The 19,708-nt window shown below is 38.6% G+C and overlaps 2 protein-coding genes across 2 annotated transcripts; both read right to left on the reverse strand.

Moving 5' to 3' along the window:
• Window positions 1-339: 339 nt before the first annotated feature.
• On the reverse strand, window positions 340-1,987 carry LOC148736754 (uncharacterized). The gene is made up of 2 exons (XM_088751008.1): window positions 575-1,987; window positions 340-387 (listed from the first exon to the last, which is right to left on the reverse strand). The coding sequence occupies exon 1, from the start codon at window positions 1,935-1,937 to the stop codon at window positions 1,377-1,379; it is 561 nt and encodes a 186-aa protein (XP_088607134.1). The 5' UTR covers window positions 1,938-1,987; the 3' UTR covers window positions 340-387; window positions 575-1,376.
• An 11,128-nt stretch (window positions 1,988-13,115) lies between these two features.
• Window positions 13,116-19,421, reverse strand: LOC148736755 (adhesion G protein-coupled receptor L4-like). The gene is made up of 15 exons (XM_088749169.1): window positions 19,364-19,421; window positions 18,944-19,048; window positions 18,222-18,309; window positions 17,639-17,729; window positions 17,100-17,149; window positions 16,691-16,820; window positions 16,442-16,536; window positions 16,126-16,228; window positions 15,871-16,021; window positions 15,627-15,711; window positions 15,348-15,414; window positions 14,556-14,638; window positions 14,291-14,411; window positions 13,424-13,507; window positions 13,116-13,292 (listed from the first exon to the last, which is right to left on the reverse strand). The coding sequence occupies exons 1-15, from the start codon at window positions 19,419-19,421 to the stop codon at window positions 13,116-13,118; spliced, it is 1,488 nt and encodes a 495-aa protein (XP_088605295.1).
• Window positions 19,422-19,708: the final 287 nt, after the last annotated feature.

Consider the following 19,708-nt stretch of genomic DNA (forward strand, 5'->3'; position numbering starts at 1 on the left):
TCTTAGTGATTGCTTAGTTGTATCAAGTATAGCTTAGGTAGGTCCACATCGGTCTTTGACTGCCTTCCTTCAATCTACAAATCGAATAAAGCTGTATGTATGTATTTATGTATGTATGTATGTAAAGCTTTAAAAAAAAAAGCTCTATTTAAGCCTAAAGTAAAAAGGATTCGATAATGCCACGAATCATCGAAAGGATCACGTAATCTGCGAAAACTGCTTGGCATGAATTTCGCCTTTTACAAGATGTAGCGGACGGAGGGATCTAGAGACATTCCATCATTGCTCCGAACGCGATATTTAGATAGGACTTTATACTGAAACCAAGTAAGCCACTCGTATCGATCAAAGCTCTTTAATTTCTTGATTTACTTGATTACGTAAAAACTGAAAGGATAATTACAACAAAAACCTATTACTATAATTCGCACAGAACATCGATTGTGCAATAGCAACGCAAAAGGGGGCGTATCACGGTACTAGAAATTCACAAAATAACACTAATCACGAGCAATAATATAAGAGAAATACTATAACTAAATAGATTAATACAAATTACAACTACAAATCATACCTCTTTCTCCAATCTTAACTCTTTTCTTTAGGTTTCTTTCGAGTAATCAACGCTACTATATTCCCACGTGTTATCTCGTCGCTCGATTAAGAAAACTGATCTGCTGAGCTATTTGCATCTCATAACCCAACAGAAGTTACACAATCATGGTTAACTATTACACATTAATCATTACAGCGATGTTGTGATTCTACTAGTCTCTCTGTCAATTCCAGAAGTCTCTCCATCATGTTAAGTGTTTCTGAATATAGGCGCTATATTCTTCTTTCGAATTTTTTTTCTTTTTGAGGAGGTGATCTAATATTTCTATCGCTTCATTTCTCAACTGAATACTCGAATTACCAGCATCGATACTCCCTGTCAATCTAATGAGCCTGTCTTTCAGATCTTTGAAATTAGAAAATATAGCACCTCCTGTCAGTTTGCTTTTTCCAGACGATTTATGAGTAGGAATTTTTGCGAGCTTGTTGAGATCTTTGAATATTTGTATCGTCTTTGACGAATACTGTCCTTTGGGATTGTATATCTTTGTCAACAGATCAACGATCCCTCTGTCACCCTGTCTTCCATAAACAACAACACCGGTCAAAGGATCACTCGCTTCAACAACCATTTCATTTCTCAATCTTGAGGGGTTTATCAAGAGACCACCGTACTGTCCTTTACTATCAACCTTGTAAGCATTTCGCTTCTTCTGTGCATAGTTACGCTTTGAGTGACCCTTGCCCTTTTGTGTGACAAGAATCTTCTCGCCCTTCGCGAGCAGATTTATGCGGTCAATATATTTTCTCAGTGCATCGACTTAGAACACAATATAATCTATTTTATCCTTATTTTTTTCCTTATTCTTCGAAAGACAGGCCTTGACATGGTTTCCTCTCATGATTTTTTCGTTCACATCATACTCCAGTTTATCAAGATCAAATTCATCATCAAGTATTTTATCGAATGCTTCATTCGGTGTGGGAAAGCCGCTCTTTTGAATATAATTAAGTTCGTCTTGGCTAAAGCCGCTGTCTGGATCGGGTACTTGTATTTTTGGTTTCGGTTTTGGTGGTGGTTCAAGAGCGGAGGGAGAATCGGGTGGGCTTTCAAAAGAGTCGAGCTCTTTGAGAAAAGATAGATCTTGAGTAAGAGCTTTTTTATTCTCCTCCAATTTCTGAATGACTCTGTTCTGGTTATCATCTATTGTCTCTTTGACCTGTTTGACCTCTTTTACAATAGGTTTGAATACTTCTTCACGTTCGAGAGCAAGACCTTGCTTGGCATCGTTATAGTCTTCTATTTTCTTTTTGATTTCCAACCTCTTGCGGTCGTTTTCAAGTCCAAGTTTCAAGTCTCTCTTAAATTCTTCAATATCCATGTTTGTATTAGTGATCAATATTATTATTTGATTTCACACGCGCTTTTTTTTTTTTATTACATCATATTCACGAGTTACTACGTGTCGCGAACGTGTCGCGCGAATCACGAGGTACCACTCTACATACAATAAGCAATCACGTGAAAGACACTAGATTACATTCCAGAGCTCCCTAGTAACGGAGGGGGTGGAGAAAAAACTTTGAAGTCAGTTTCCGACTCCTCGGTTGCTAGGGTGCTCTGGAATGTTTCTATTGTCTTTCACGTGATCATCCCATTGTGTGTGGTTTATGCAAATCAGTGTTCACGTGAAACACTTTACACGCGAGACAGACGCGTTACCTTCACGTCTTATGATTACATCATAGATTACATCATCAGGCCTGTCTGTCTGATTGAAATTTGCATAAAACCGCAAGCCTTGAGTCACGCACAGTCACGCTCGTAACTTATGACAAGAGATCAATAAAGTCACTCTATCCGCCGATGATGACAAGCGAATCATTCTACCAGACAGAGTGAACACACTCACAATAGGACATTGTAGGTCGGTCTGAAAAAGCTTGAATGAATAATTTGAATTATTATGAAATAATGCGAAAAGATGATTTTGTATTAAATTATCGTGACAGTACGATAATTTAACGAAAATGAGCGACAACCGGCCTTATTCCAACTACTCAAGAGCATAAGCTTATGTGTACGTGCCACAGTGAGCACCGTCCAGGTGACTTGTGATCTACCAGATATCTTAGGTACTTTAGAACTGAAGAAATGGTACCATCCAAAAAAAGAGGGAATCTACATTCAGAAGAGATGGATGGAGAAAAATTATTGTTGCTGTTTAAATGAAATATTCCACACGAGACATGACATGATGCCAATAGGGCCCGCCATTTTGGACGTGAGAGTATCAGGACATAGCAGCACAAGTTTCCATTCCTCCGACTATTAAGGCGTAAACGTTTGTGTCCTTATCAAGTATTAAACGTATAGCGATAGAAAGTTTCAGGATAATTTTCCGATGGGGCTTTGTTCTCTTGGAGGGGTAATTGATCAATGCGGTGCCGCATTATGGGCTCTGCGTGAAACAGGAATGACTCCTTTGTTGTCTTGACATGACTACTTGATTAAAACACAAGTTCAAGGGCTCAGGTGAGTCTGGGGCGAGAGGAAGATCGGGTGATACCAAAGCTACAAGCTACAAGTAATCAAAAAATATACGAAAGGGCTCATACATGCCCATAAACGTTGCAAATGGCTTTTTTAGGGCCACTCTCGCTAAAAGCAGTCCCCTCAACTTCCCGTGAAAAGAGTTTTTCCTAAGTTTTTTTTTCCTATGAAAAGGGTTTTGAACACATGTTTCAGAATAGTTTCATGGTTTTCCAATTTTTCTTTATATGAAGATTTTAACTATCGCGATCTCTCTGTCAAGGGAAAATTTGCTAAGGTGTTGCAAAAGCAAAAAAACTCAGTCAACTACAGTCATTGTGCGAGTTTTTCCGACGTTAAAATTAAAGGTGGTGCTAATCGTAAGGCACCAAATTATGAACCTTTTTTATAGTAAGCAGATTCCTGCGATTGCCGCAAGGGATGGTCAACAGACCCGCGTTACTCAAAACTCAGTTAAGGTTGCGTGACTCCTCGACTTTGTCCAGCCCTCTCACTCTCACGTCTAATATGGTGGGTCAGTCGATACAATAACAATCGCATCTCGAGGTGTAGCATGGCATGTTTCATATGAACTGCAACACAAAATATTTGTTATCCAGTTCTCCTAACTGTGGATTTCTTATTTACTTCCGGATGATTTGATTTATTCAGCTCTAACGTACTAGAGAATTCCGATGGATCACAAGTCATCTGGACGCTACTCACTACAACCTGTATGTATCACCCTGCTCTTTTTTTTTTACTGATGACATCGTGCGTATTTACAAGAGCCAGCAAGGCTATCAAAAGTTTAACCATAAATCTTCTGTTAACGGTCGTTTTCATTAAGCTAGCTTCATATAGCGTCAAAAAATGGGCCTGACAAAATACAGGGACTTTGCATGCTTGTGAGTATAGTCTGTATGGAGATTTGACCTGAAAAATATAAATCAAAGGAAATTCAAGCATCTTTAACAAATGTTGTCATATCTAGGTCAGAACATCATCATTTGTGCTCTATGATTGGCACCAGGTTTTCAAAGAAAAAAATCATCTTTATTTTGCTAAACCGCTTGTTGTTTGTAGTGCTAATTAGAGGCCTTCTTAGAGTACTTATATGCTATGAGACGAGGTATTTCTAGATAATGAGATTGATTATTCCCACTGATTTTGATAAATAGGTCACTAAAGTATATACTGGATTTGGTATGAAAGTTATGCAAGAAGGCAGGTGAATGTTATGGTTTTTCAAAAAATGGCAATTTTGGGTAGTGATTTTGACCTCAAATGTGACCTTGCTTTAGCCCCAGGCCCCTCTCTGTCTAATCGCTTGAGAACAAAGTTACATTAATTAAGTAAAAGTTCCACTAGGCATGGTCAAATTCAATTGGCAGCAAAATTTACCAATGGAGTTTTATAGCACTTTCAAAATGCCACTCAGAAGGATGAATTCTTGGTGCTCCTTAGGCCAAAGATGGGACCCCCCCCCGAAACTCCAGAACAAACGGTCAGAGAAGTGAGCCGAAGTGGCTTTTGAAATATCTTATGACAATCAATTTTTGTGCCAAGTTTCAGGCAAATCGGTTGACTACCACTTTTGTACACTACATGTATTTTCTTTTCAAATATTTATTCTATTTAAGTATGATTACTTGGGGTGTACAGGGTCAGGGTTTCCCTCGTATACAGGATTTTTTTTAATTGAAATTAGCCTGTATCCGTGATTGGATCCTCCTTTGTGATCCACTAAGTTGACGTCGGTCGTGTATCTTTAATAGATCCTTAGTTGGATTTCATATTGGGTTATGGGCTTCCCCTGCCCGGTCACCTTGAAAAGTTAATTTTCCAGGGAGACCACGTCTCCGATCACGTAAATCACATCTTTGATTGCCGTGTTGCCAGCATGGATGTCCTGATAGTGTAGTGGTCATCACACCTGACTAGTAGCAGGAGGGACGTGGGTTCAAATCCCGCTCAGGGCAAATTTTCTTTTCAAACATTTATTCTATATATATATAAAGTGTGACTTGATTTTCGTAGAACAGTGCTCAATTCATAGAAGTAGAGCGAAGTATATATAATGTTGTCTGTTGTGTATATATATGGTGTATATATATATATATATATATATATATATATATATATATATATAACTAATATATATATATATATATATATATATATATATATATATATATATATATATATAACTAACTGCAGACAGTACTGTTTCGGCCTTCTGGGCCTCATCAGTGCAGTGCTAATGCTAGGATGGAGGAGAACCAATATGGTCACCCCAAACGATCCAACCTTTGTGGTATCGTCTAAGCCATGCTAGAGTGCTCAAACTAGAGTACACTAGCGAGCATGCGCAATTACAGAGCAATGACTCATCCTAGTTAGAGTGCTCAATTTGGACAACCCCTCAGGGAGCCCCCGACAGTCAATGTCGATTGACCTCTTAAAAGCAACAACCATTGTGAGACCAAGGTAAGTTCGGCTCCACCCAAGAAGTCCCAAAAAGGGATGGGTGACCGACCCGAATAAAAGAAAAAACACTGCCAAGGAGGAAGAAAGTTGCAAGTTTTCCCTCCCGGCAGGTACTCACTTATCCAACAAAAATCCTCAGAAACCACAAAAACAAACCAAAACAAACTCCCAACCACTAGGGAAAGGAGCGAACACTTACCAACAAGCAAAAGTCGAGTCAGTGCAGTGCTAATGCTAGGATGGAGGAGAACCAATATGGTCACCCCAAACGATCCAACCTTTGTGGTATCGTCTAAGTCATGCCAGAGTGCTCAAACTAGAGTACACTAGCGAGCATGCGCAATTGCAGAGCAATGACTCATCCTAGTTAGAGTGCTCAATTTGGACATGAAAGCAAAGCTTTGTATGCCAAAGAGCTATATCTAACTGCAGACAGTACTGTTTCGGCCTTCTGGGCCTCATCAGTGCAGTTTTTTTATGTTTAAGGTGGACGGCCGGGCCCCGATGAAGGGAGGTGCAATCCCGCCGACCTACATGTCTAATCCCAACCCATTGGCTTACGTGCAATGCCTTAGGGAAGGGGACCACCAAAAACGAGGGTCACCAGACGCCAAACTCGCTGGGGAATCGAACCCCACCTCACTTAAAAATTAACACACACACACCCAGAAATTAAACACACCCCCTCAAAACTTAACTAATTTTTCTTTTAGTTTTTCTTATTAAGCCTAAGTTAATTTTATATTTTATTTTGGTTCTTTAGATTTTTTAAGTGACCGGTAAAGCCTAAAGGCAGTAGAAACTTCACGCTGTTCAAAAACATATCTCGGATCAGAGTACCAAACGGAAATATCTTTACCAGCAGGAGCAGGCAGGTGATGTAACACCGCAATCTCGGCCAAAAAAACGCGTTCCTCAGATGGAGAAGAGCGAAGCAGCGGGTCCTTTAAGAAAGCAGCGGAAAGTTCTGAAGGAGTAACAGCAATAGGCTTGGCTGCAGCAGCAGAATCAGTGGGTGGGGCCTGTTGGGTCCTCTTAACAGTGTTATTAGCAGAAGTGGGAGCTGGGGAGGCTAAACGCTTCCGAGAAGCAGAGCTCGTCTCTCCGACATCCATATCAGAAACAGGGTTAGCAAAACCCTGTGTTGCCGGTACACAATCATTTAGTGGTTCTTCACCCTCGTTTAAAGAGGTGAAGCGATCTTCACTCGCCTCAGTTGAGAGCGAGCAGGCTTCATCAGCACTGTCAGCAGGCGGCTCTTCAGGCATAGAGGATGGCTCGACATCGTCTGTGACGGTGGCCTTACAATCTTTAGCAAAATGACCTTGCTGTGAACACCTAAAACACTTGCCCTTGGAAGGGCAACTCGCAGCCTTATGGCCTATTTTACGGCACACAGTGCACTGCAGGGGTTGCCCCCTGTACCAAACCCTACAACGTATACCTCTAATACCAATGAAGGGTGGAATAACTTTCTGAACCACCATCTGAATAATTCTAGACCCAGTAAAGACCGAGGGTCTACCCGACCAAGACTGATGACGGACAGACTTGACGATGCCAAAAGCAGACAACGCAGTACGTATCGCTTCATTGGAGCCCTCAAAAGGGAACCAAGACAAAACCACAGTGGTAAGTTGAGGTGGGGGAGGAGGAGGTGTAACCACCCTACACTCCACCTCGCCTAACTTAACCACACCCAATTCTTCAAAAAAAAGCTTGGCCACATCAGCTGCAAAAGTAACCCTGGCAACGCGACCAGGGCACGCCTGCACTGCCTCCACAACATGATCAGACTCACGATCAAAATACTCGAGGAGTAACTTTACTGCCTCAGGAAAAAGCATCCCCTCGGGGAGCCCCTTGCAGTCCACATCGATTGTCCTACTAAAGGAAACAATCATCCTGAAGTTCGGCCCCAACCCAATGAACAAGCAAAGGGATGGGTGACCAAACCAAAAGCGAAAAAGGAAAAAACCTGACCGAGAGGAAAAGATCACAAGTTTTCCCTCCCGGCAGGTACTCACTTAACTGATACTAGACCTCACCAAAACCAAGCACACCAGAAACCAAACTCCCAACCACTAGGGAAAGGAGCGAACACTTACCAACAAGCAAAAGTCGAGTCAGTGCAGTGCTAATGCTAGGATGGAGGAGAACCAATATGGTCACCCCAAACGATCCAACCTTTGTGGTATCGTCTAAGTCATGCCAGAGTGCTCAAACTAGAGTACACTAGCGAGCATGCGTATATATATATATATATATATATATATATATATATATATATATATATATGTTGTATATATATATATATATATATATATATATATATATATATAAATATGTTGTATATATATATATATATATATATATATATATATAATGGTGACAAAAAAAATATATATATATATATAGTAGCAAATGGACTACTCAAGTTACGCACATATGGATTTTAATACAGCCTGTTTCGTAGACCAACAAAAGTTGATCCACTCGTCAGTTAAACTCCATACACACTCAGAAATTCCTAATCATCTGCCACCCAGACCTATCAACACTCAACAAGCGTAACGAACTCGTCTCTTCCTGCCGACACAGAAACAAAAAACTCATTCAACAACAGCTGACTTGACACTTTTCACACTGCATAAACCATGTTAATTAGCAATTAGTGTAATATATAAGCGATGGTATCGCATTATTCTGCCATTAAAATCCCCTGATGAGTGGAATACAAAGCCTCATTCAGTTGGAACCCATCGATACTCGCTTGTCTTGAAAGGTCACCCACAGCTTCTTGTAGTTTGCTCTCACTGCCCTTAGTAACTATTTCGGAACAAGATGTCTCGTCCACATATTTCCACAAGTCAGCTGGTATATAATCAGGTATATAATGGAATATCATACGATCGAAAAAACTGTCGCAATCTCGATCACAATCACGATTGTGAGGCCCCTAGTGTTCTCTTGCCATATCCTAAATTGACACCATTTGAATAAGAAAAAATTGTCATAACTGAAACAAAAGAGTGATATTTTATTTGTCTCATTAAGGTTTTCCGAAAGGACACTTTCTCATAAAGTTGTAAAGAGTGGCCCATATTTTTATGGACAAAGATTGAAATTCTGATGATCTGTTTTTCTCTTATTTTCTCTTGCTAAAAATGTTACGTAAGAACGCAAAAACTGTTCAAAGTTTCAGTCGCCGTCTAGGGTAGTTTTCCAAGCATGTGCTAATGGCATAGAACATTCGTTTTAAAGGTTATTTGTGTGTCAGGAAAGAGCTTACAACTTATGATAGACATCTGATATCAGCAGAGATAAACTCTCACTTCAGACCTTAAAACGGAAGGATATCATTTAGCGGTGAATCCACTAACTACTCTTTCATTCCCTAAACATTTTGTTAAGTTTACCTGGGTTAAGTTGAAAAGCGTGAAAATGTTGACGAACGCTATGTACGAGGGCGACAGAAGACCAAATATTCACGTGATCCCCAAAGGAATCATCACCACGCATGCCCTGACACCAAGCCTATCATAAAATCATGGAAAATCAAGATAATTTGCTTTTCTTTTGTTCTAAGTCGGCATTATTCGTACAAGGAAGCAAAGCAAGAGGCAAAAGAGCTAAATATATCTCCCTCAGGTGCCGCTAATAATAATTGAAATTCATATAGCGCAAATTCCATATACATGATCAAATGCGCTTTACATGAAAATAAAGAAAATGTAGGAAAAAAAAATATATATATATGTAAAATTACAATTTTCCTTTATGAGATAAGAAATTAAAAAACACTAACCAAGTGAGATAGAATATTAAAAAGCACTACGCCATTGAGATAGAATATTAAAAGCCCGGGTAAAAATGTAGGTTTTAAGATTACGTTTCAAACTAGAGAAGGAGTGAAGGCCAGTGATGTTACTTGGTAAGTCATTCCAGAGACGTGGTGCAGCATAGGAGAATGCCCTCGCTCCCAATGTGGGTAACATCTTACCACTTGCAAACTTGAGCAGAAGTTTTTGATTGGACCTTAGCTCATAGTAAGTGGGAATTTTAAAGCTAATAAGCTTAAAAATATAGCCGGGTGCCATACCGTGCTTTGCTTTAAAACACAATAAAAGAATCTTAAATTCTATACGGTACCTAATTGGTAACCAGTGAGCTGGCATAACAGTGGTGTAATGGCTAAACTTAGGTTGTTTAAAGATTAGCCTAGCGGCTGCATTTTGAACCCTTTATAACTTGTCAATTTGTACTTGAGGTGTACCATAAAGCAAGCTGTTACAGTAATCCAATCTGCTGGTAATAAAAGCATGGATCAAAGTCTTTGTAGAGTTTGGCGATGAGTACTTCCTAGTTCGCCAGATACTATGAATATAATAAAAAAATACATTGCAAACTTTGTTTATATGAACATTCATAGATAGTTTGTCGTGAAGAAAAGTACCAAGGTTTTTGACAACAGACGATCTTTCAACCTGGGAACTTCCAACAGTAATCAAAGAGATGTTAATTTTTGACAGTTGTTGCCGGGTCCCCAGAATAATAAACTCCGTTTTTTCATCGTTGAGGAGTTTATTGTGATCCATCCATAGGCGGATATCATCTATGCAATTTTGCATCATGATAATAGCATCTTGATGGCTCGTCACTTTATCGGGCTTAAAAGAAAGGTATTGCTGTGAATCATTTGCATAACAGTTAGCTTCCGGGAGATGTCGTTGGACAATTTTAAAAAACGTCGAAGAATAAATTATGTACAATAAAGGACCACGACAGGAACCTTGCGGAACGCCCCAGTCCAGATCGAAACTATCAGATAAGGTACCACAGATGGAAATGCGTTGTCGACGTGCCGTCAGATAAGAAGAGAACCATTCAAGTGGTGTACCAGTAATTCCAAACGAAAATTGAAGCCTACGTACAAGTACATTGTAATCAACCGTGTCGAAAGCGGCACTTAAGTCTAATAACACGAGAAGGACTGTTTGCTGAGAATTCATGTCAAGTAGAATATGATTTGTCTGTTTTAGAAGAGCTGTTTCCGTGCTGTGGTTCCTCCTATAGGGAGATTGTAGAGACGGATAAAGATCGTTCCTCTTCATACAATTATAAACTTGTAGAAACACAGCTCGTTCGGTTACTTTTGAGATGAAAGAAAGATTACTCACAGGCCGGTAATTTTTAAAAACAAGATCAAGATTGACTTTTTTCAAATTTGGCAGAACAAGAGCTTCTTTCCATAATGGAGGAAAATAACCGCTTTGAAGTGAAAGATTGATTATTTTAGTTATTATAACTGGTAAAAGAACATCGATAGACTTAACAATTAAAGGTGGCGGAATCGGATCGAGAGCGCATGATTTCCTGGACATTCCCATGATGATGTTGTAAACCTCGCTTTGTGTGAGAGGTTCAAAACATCTAAATGACGACGAACATAAATGTGAGTTCTCTGATGGCTGAAATACCAAAGTGATTTTTTCACTGTTTTCGTCTTTCGCTTGCTTCATGGTTGTCATTTGCTTGATAACTCACCCCGGTAGAAAAGCGTTCAACTGGAAAAAAAACATTATAATGTGATTAAAAAAAATGATATGGAGTTAAAGCAAAGTATGCACTTGAGCGAGGTGGTTCGAGCGGAAAAAGGAAAATGACACTAAAAGTTAAACCCTTCCCCCTTCTTATCATTCCATCAAGTTTCTCTGACAATTAATCTGTACAGATTTCTACACCTTAGTGAAGAGGGAGAGAAGCACTGTAAACGCAAAATGTCTCACCTTACAACACAAAACAATGCACCGAAAAAGTCTGGAACAAGACCTTCCCGCCCTGAGGTCCAGCGAAAGAAATCTTAAGAGCCACTGACCATAAGTATTGAGAATCCGCCGACAGTTGCAGAGTTTCGTAATTCATTTCATTTTTCTAAAGGACCCTTTTAATGAACCTTTTTCGAAAATTATAACAAAAAGTTCTATCACGCTTTTTTTTCTTTTGTCCGAGATATCGAATAGTTCAAAATACGCCTAGATAGACTTTGTCCGCCCACCGTAAAGCAATGAAAGATTAAGCGACTTCGGCAGTTTCGCACGCTGCAACGGGATGCAATCCCGCTTTTAAAATTCATTTGCTGGAAGATGGTCCTTTTATCTCTTGAAAATTTATAATTTTCTGGTTGTTACGTTTAAGTCTGAATAGGGACCCGTTGAAATAGAGTACCTCCCGTCTTTTTTGCAGAGGTAAAATAAAGGTCAACTTCAGAGGACCATGAAGAGGTCTGCCATATATAATTTCCAGATCATTAATATACACCACCTGAAGTTTTATTTTTACATTTGAACTCCTCCGCTGAATAGCTCTCACAACCCATTTAAAGACCTTTAAAATATCTGGTATGATATATTTACAAATCAAAACATACATCATCTTAAAGGTTCATCTTTGTAGTTTAATTTCTCAAAGTTTCTTTCTTGGCCCGCCATAGGCAATGCGTCAAGCTTGAAAAGAGTTCGGGGCTAAATGAAAAAAAAAAAAAATGTGATGCGATCCTTTGAACGACTGTCACGCAAGAGGTCATGTGTTTGGTACATTCCTGGCCAAGCTACGTTACTGCGGCGCATTTAATTTCATGTAGTAATATCAGGAATCGAAATCACATTGTCGCAGTTCAAAATCAGTAGACATTAGAAACAAATTATTTATCGATGCCTGAATATAATTACATACACCTTAAAATTAAATTTTCATAGACTATTAGATGTTTTCATTAGACAGGGAGGAGTGAGAGGAAGCCTAACCTCTTCGTACAAAGTTCACTTTCTTTTCTAGAAATGGAGATATAATCAAAGTGCCTTATGGTTTCTTATGAAGGAATAACGACGATAAGTAGATGAATAAAATAATGAATAGACTAAATGAAACATCTGAGGAAGATTTTCTTTCACGGTGATTAAATCCTAACCTTTTCTAATGGATACTCATTGGTGAGCAAGTTTAAGTTTGAAAACAAAAAATGGTTTTTCCTTCTGAGATACCCTAGGTAGGTCCCTTACTCTCAGGAATTGTCTCTTGGATGTGGTTTTGGATTTCTAGACCATCTGACCTTGCTTATATCCGGTACTCATTCTCGACATAAAGGATACTTCTCATGATGATTACTTGAACTTTTATATTATTATAATTTGGATCAAATGCAAAGCTATCCGAGCCTCAGCTTCAGAAGGTTATAATAATAGTAATGATTTAATATTTATATTGCGCAAATGAACATGTGGATATGATCAAATGCGCATCATAACACTTTTTGGGGGACTTTGGCCGGACTGCATCAGCAGTTTACAAACAATCAAAGGAAACGTGTTTGAAGATGCCCCCTCCCCCCAGTTCCCAGTAAACAGGCCAGACCACATTACAGTAATCTCGTTAGTGGGTTCTTATCCAGCTCTTCTGAGTCGTACCAAACTTTCTAAACGTACTTAATTTAAGATATACACAGATCTAGACTGTGGAAAAAGACTACGATGCCGATTCAGATCTCAGGGACTTCAACACCACTTTCATTGTTATTGCGAGGCTGGACAGGAATATTTCTCGTAAAAACGATATTCCCATCAGTTTCATTCACTTGCGAGGCTCGCTTAATGGTCGTTCCTTCATCTATAGTTGGGGTGATGCCAGTGATCCTTGTTTTAAAGCGAGATCTAATCTGCAAGGACAAGGTGAAATCAAAACGATTACAAGAGTTTTAAAACTGATCGTGCTTTGAATTGGATCGATATAACCATGGAATTAAATTTCTTATTTCAAAGTCGAAGCCTAGCTAGAAAGAAATCTGACCAATGGTACAAAGAGAGCTAAGAACAACATTGAATAACATACCTCTGAGTTTCTTACGCAGTGAAGGAGAAATATTAAGAAGCCCTGTTAAATCATAAAGTGGGATATCAAGTTAACGCCTGCAGTATAACTTTTTTTATTGCCTGTGTGTAGACTCATAAAGCTTTCATCTACACCCTCCACCCCCAGTTCCCTGAATATGCAATTTCATGGTCAGAAAAATGTCCAAATTACTGGTATTAATCACAAGTTCTCTATTTTTACAAGTTGCTTTACACTAAGTTTAGCACATGGTAATCTGCTAGGCACGACAATATGCGTGACAGTGACACTACCTATATTATAAGATCAATAATACAAGATAAATTTTATGAGAAGAAGAAAACCATCATCATTGCAGATTCAAGATCGTGAGATTGGTTTTATGATTTTATTTATTTTTAATTCCGGAAAATTAAATTTTACTTTTTCTTATCATTGTAAAGAGTGATCGGTATTTTTATTTGACAACATAAGAGTCCTGACTGTCTGTTTTTTATTTAATTTTTTTTTTCTCGTTAACGTTATTTACTTAAGAACGCTATAACTGTTGAAAGCTTAATAGCCGTAGGGGGTCTATTTTCCAAGCATGTAGTAATGGGATAGAACGTTCGCTTAAAAAGGCAGTCGAGTATCAGAGAGAGCTGAGAATTCATAATAAACAGTGGTGAACTTGTGCTCTCACAAGAGTAGGGTGTATCTCATATGAGTAAAGATAAACTCTGATTACTGACTTCAACTTTGGTGAGACTTATCAAAACAGAAGTAACCCAGTTAGCTAACTCATATTGGACGGAATTCATTTTATAAAATTTGTGTTTAGTTTACCTGAGTGGAGTTGAGAAGTGTGAAAATGTAGGCGAACGCTTTGTGCAAGTACAACAGAAGACCAAACAGCCACGTGATCCCCAGCAAAGGAATAATCACCATGCATGCCCTGACACCAAGCCTACAAAATCATGGAAAAAAATAAAGAAGAAGAAGATAGGTGGCTTTAATTTTCGTAAGTAGGTATTACTTGTAAAAGGAAGCAAAGAAAAAGGCGAATGGCTCACCGTGATTTATATTCTACTGGCACCGCTAACATACTCACCTTATTTGTTCACTGTGTTTGTCTTTCGCCTGATGCATGATTGTCATTTCCTTGATAACTCGCCCCAGTAGCATTGCGTTTAACTGAAACAAAAAAGAATATGCACTCATCAAACTAAATCAAAAACAACATGATTTCGAGGTAGAGCTAAGTTTGCACTTAAAGTAAAGGACGTAAAAGTTTGACGCTCCCCCCTCCTTATCATCCCACTAAGTTTCTCAGGTTTACCTGAAAATGCGTTCGTACACATTTATGTACCTGGGTGGAGAGGAAGAAAAGCACTGTACACACAATATGTCTCGCCTAACAACACAAGACAATCAACCGATAAAGTTTCGAACCAGAGGCCCATTTCTCGAAAGTCCCGGTGACTTAACGGGCCCGTAAAGCTGTTCTGTTTTCATTCAAGATGTCCATTTAAAAATTTTTGATAATGATACAACAAAACTATTAGCTAAAGAAACAAAAAGGACTGGTTTGAGTGTCCGAACCTGTTTTTTTATCCTTTAAATTTTGATTTTAAAACATGGCTTCGGGTCCGTTAAGTTACCGCGACTTTCGAGAAACAGGCCCGTGGACTTCTTAACCTGCCGTCTAGCGTGATAATCGCTTAATGCGTCCTCTAACAATGGGTTCTCCCAAAGGAAAACATACACTTTACATTTGGCGGAATACTATCGAACATAGTGAATGAAGTTAGAGGTAAGTGGTAAGAAAGAGAACATCGTCGCGATTCTAACGATAACTGAAGGCAAAACGTGAATGCGAATAAACCTTAAGAATTTAACTTACCAACTCAATCAGCACAACGAAAACAACAAATATCCATATCATCCCGTTTTCAGATGAAATCCAGCAGCTGAAGTAAATTAGGTATCGGAAACTTTGATAAATTATCAATTAATGATTTTTTATTGTGTACATGCACGTACACAGTATCCTCTATGCCCGGTTTGCTTGCAAGTGAAAATCACAAGAGAAATAACAAAATAAAACAAACAAACGAAAAGGCAGAAAACGACGATTCGTGACAGACTCATGGATCAGGAGAAAAAATTCCTCAATGCTTACAATTTGTCACTGACATAGCTTGTAATCCCCTGTTCGCTTCCTGCTGCAATGCCCAGCGATATGGAGACGACGAGGGCGGGTAGACCTGTGTATTTGAAACTCGAAGTGATTACAATGTCAAACTACAAGGCTGTGTTGATGATGGTAGTGATGAAGGTGATGACAATGGTGCAGGTAATTATTCATGTTTTGCTTTTCAAACAACTATCAATGAGAGTATGACAAGTTTTGAAAGCATTTTTACCCCATGAAAATCCATGTGACACCTTCATCTTGTCGTTGATGTTCCAAACTTTTACAACAAATAGGTAAAGATAAATTCCTTCGACAAGCATCCAGCAGAAAGCGGCCATCAGGAGATACTGTACTAAAGCTGCTATTGTAACACAGGCAGACTGCAGAGGATAGAAAAAGTGGCATGGACTCAATAAGTTAAGAGCAGGTTACTGTCATAAGGATTAACACAAAGAGACTCCACGTTTTTGATGTAATATCTTACCTTGTTCTCAACAGCGCCAATTCCGGTTAGAAAGATAATTTGCCCTGCACCAAATGCGGTGACTAGACTCACTCGGATCTGAGATAAAGGTCCCCTCATGTCTCTAATCAAAATTAAAGAAATGATTTGTAAGAGAACTCCTCCATATCAGTTCTATCCTCATTTTATACAAAGCCATGTTAGATACTTTGGGAAACAAAAGATAATTCGACTTGGGTCATATCACTTTGTGCGTCTAAGGTCATAATAGTTCTTGTTCGGTCTAAAACATCGGTTGGCTTCGAAATGCTTGTGTGGAATTATGTCATATACTTACGTAAGAAGAGCATAACTGATAATTGTTAAAGTGTTTCCAACTAAAGAGATAGACAAGCCCACGTATGTAAGAATTTTCAGCGCCTTTTCGTCAGTCTTGAAAATGAATACAAAAAACAGAGATTCAATAATCATAACAGAGAAAGGTAACGTACCATACACCCGGTTTAACACCGACGGAGGAAAAAGCGCCACCCCGATACATGGTGTCTTTTGAAATCAATGTATGTATATTTCGCAATATCCCTACCTTAGTTAAACTGTTACCGCTCGTTCCACTATCAAACTGCATAAGAACTGCGAAGTGATTTAGATGATTGCAGCTGCACTCCGTGTAAGTTTCGTTCCTAGATTTTAGGAGACACCCTTGCCCTGACCATCTAGATATAGAGGGCATGCAGAAAGCATTTAGAAAAACAGTCGTAAAATTTCCCTTCCCCCTCCCCCACTAAAAAAAAAAAAAAAATTAATAAACAAAACAACTGACAGTTCTATCGACCACGTCTTATACGGAGGTCTGAGAAAGAGGAAAAGGAGTAAGAAGTGAGCACACTATATGATGTGCCACTCAAAAAAGCCTCACCTGTATGAAAGAAGAGTCCTCAAGAGATTTGATAATTGGAGTGAACGATGTCATTAGTTAATTCAAAGTTCTTTACCTGTTCTCGGAAGTATTCCAAAACATGCAGCTTCTGTCCAAAGTTGCAGGCTGAAACCGTGAAATTACCATTAGTGTTAAGTAATTCAGCGTCTTGCGGGCCAATAAGGAGGTAGGAGTGCTCCCGCCGCATTTTTTCAGACCCCTCCTCCATTTGTGATACATCTGAAGAGTTGCTTCCCAATATCTCTAGTCTAGTTTGCCTCTCTTTGAGAGGCGCCCTGAAAAGAACTAAGCTCTTGAAGTCATAAAAAAACTAACACTAACAATTTAAGGTAAAATAAAGTCCACCATAACAGCAAGAACAGAAACGACAACAAAAGTCAACCAAAATCAAGACTAAAAAGAGGAAACAATTGGATATATATAAATAGAAACAACGAAAATGCAGACAGAAACACGGATGGTACAGGAGAGATGCGTTAAGAGAGAGTAATTGGCAAAGTTTGCTCATATTATCCAGATATACTCAAGCTGTTTAAACTCTTTTAAATAGTTACAAACATGGCTGCAACTGTCTCTTGATTAAATACAACTTACCTTTAGGTTTTTAAATCTCAACGTGATATTCTTCCTGAGTTTGGTGTTCCTTGGCCATATCGTTGCAGACAAGATAAATGTGTTGATGTTCCTAACCATGATTCCCAATAATTTTGCAAAATGCTTAGATAAAAAAAAAGCTATTGTGTGCACTTATTTCATCACAAGTCATGAAAACTCCGTCGAAATTTCTGTATGGACCAAAGTCGACAAAGCGAAATTTCTTTATGATCCAAAGACGACTAAGCGGGAATCCTTAATTCCTAGTCTATGTTTTTAAATATGCATTCAATTATTTTTCTATGTATATCATTCAGATGTCAAAAGTCCCTCGAAAGACCAAAAAATAAACAAACAAAACAAGACAAATAAAAGTAGACGAAAAAAAAAAGATAAATGTTCTTAAAGACAAAAGGAAAATTGATAAAAATTTGTTAAAAGAAAATCAAAACAAAAGCGGAACAAAAATTCAATCTGGGATCGAGCACATTGCTCTAAACTTGCCTCGTGTAGCTTATCTACACACCAAAAGAGAGCTAAAAAAACATGAAGATACTATATATAGAACTAGGTTTTAGCAAACCTTCGTTCGTTGAAAGAGGCAGAGTTGGCTTGGTTCGGTTGGAATATTTCATGGAGATCTTTGTAAATGACCGCAAGTGCCGCTGATCCTAAGACGTAATATTGGAGGCAATTTTAAGACTACTAATCTAATAATAAAAAGAAGGACAAGAAATCACGACTTTAACACCTTACAAGCCAAGTGGCTAATTCAAATGGTATGCCTTACGTTTGAATAGGAATAAAATATATCGATCTACCGACAAATAAACAAATAAATATAAGCAAACAACCAGATTAAAATCTCAGTCATTCAGTTTGAATTTTCCTTCGTACATGAAACCCAGCCTCCTTCTGACCATAGCCCTGATAATCAAATATAACAAAATCTTCGAGCTTGGCTGGTTATCACTAGCCTGATTTAAGCACTTATAGGACAGTGTAAGCTTCAAGCTTGTAATTGGGCAATGTAATAGGAAGGTTAAAGGGATACTATGAAAGTAGACAGGACGTGTTATGTGCGCTCGCTGTTGCCGCGGTTTTCGCCGAGTTCAATGTTGTTGTTGCTATTTCTGTTTGTTTGTTTTTCTTCTGAAAACATATTACTTATGTTTAGTTTCTTTTCTTAAATTTGTCATAGACTTTATTAATTGGCAACAGGACTTCGTGCCGTCTAGTTCTTTGTTTGATTAAAGCACGAGTTGGACTACTTTTAAAAGAATGAAAAATATATAACTCTCCAACCGTTATCCAAGCCTGCAGTGGGAAGGCTGGGAGAGTTTTCTCCTTTATCATCCCCAAGTTGGACATCACTCTCATTCAAGTTAAAAATCTTCCTGACCAAAATATCTGATTGGAAAAAAAAAAAAAAAATTTAAGTGCAGGCCAAAATAAATAAGGATGCTTTCGTATTAGTCACAAGTTACCGTTCACAAAATAGTTAGGCCTAGAAGGTCTGAAAACCATTACTTAGAAGAAGTCAATGCAAGCACTTTGGAATGATCACCAGTGAAAGGAGTGTTCTCAATTTGAACTTCGGATAAAGTGTAGGTGATAATTTTTTAATCATAAAATATGTAGTACCGCGACGGATTCGAAAGTTTTTTTTTTGCTTTAACACACTCTGTTGCGAAATTGTATGGTATTGAAAGACTCCTTGGATACAATCGGTGCGCGATAGGAGTTCGCTGGTATGAACAGCCTTAATGGGGGTTTTATACATGTCGCCAACAGGACTCGATGAAGGGTTGATGCAGACAAAGCTTTCAACCAAAGTCAATAGTTTAAAGCAAGTGTTGCCCTAGCAGATTTTTCTCAAAAATGCCATGAAAAATGCATGAAATCGGTATCAGAAATCAAGAAAACCCCCAAATCAGCTTTCAACATTTACTCACCTGCATGTTCACTACTGATACAAATCTCAGGTGTGGTTTGATTAAGATGGTGTTGTGAATAATTCCCGATGAACTCCTCTAAATCAGTAACGGAGAGAAGAGCACGCTCCGTCTT

Source organism: Stylophora pistillata, chromosome 2, assembly GCF_964205215.1.
Source record: "Stylophora pistillata chromosome 2, jaStyPist1.2, whole genome shotgun sequence".
In the NCBI taxonomy this organism is placed as follows: Eukaryota; Metazoa; Cnidaria; class Anthozoa; order Scleractinia; family Pocilloporidae; genus Stylophora; species Stylophora pistillata.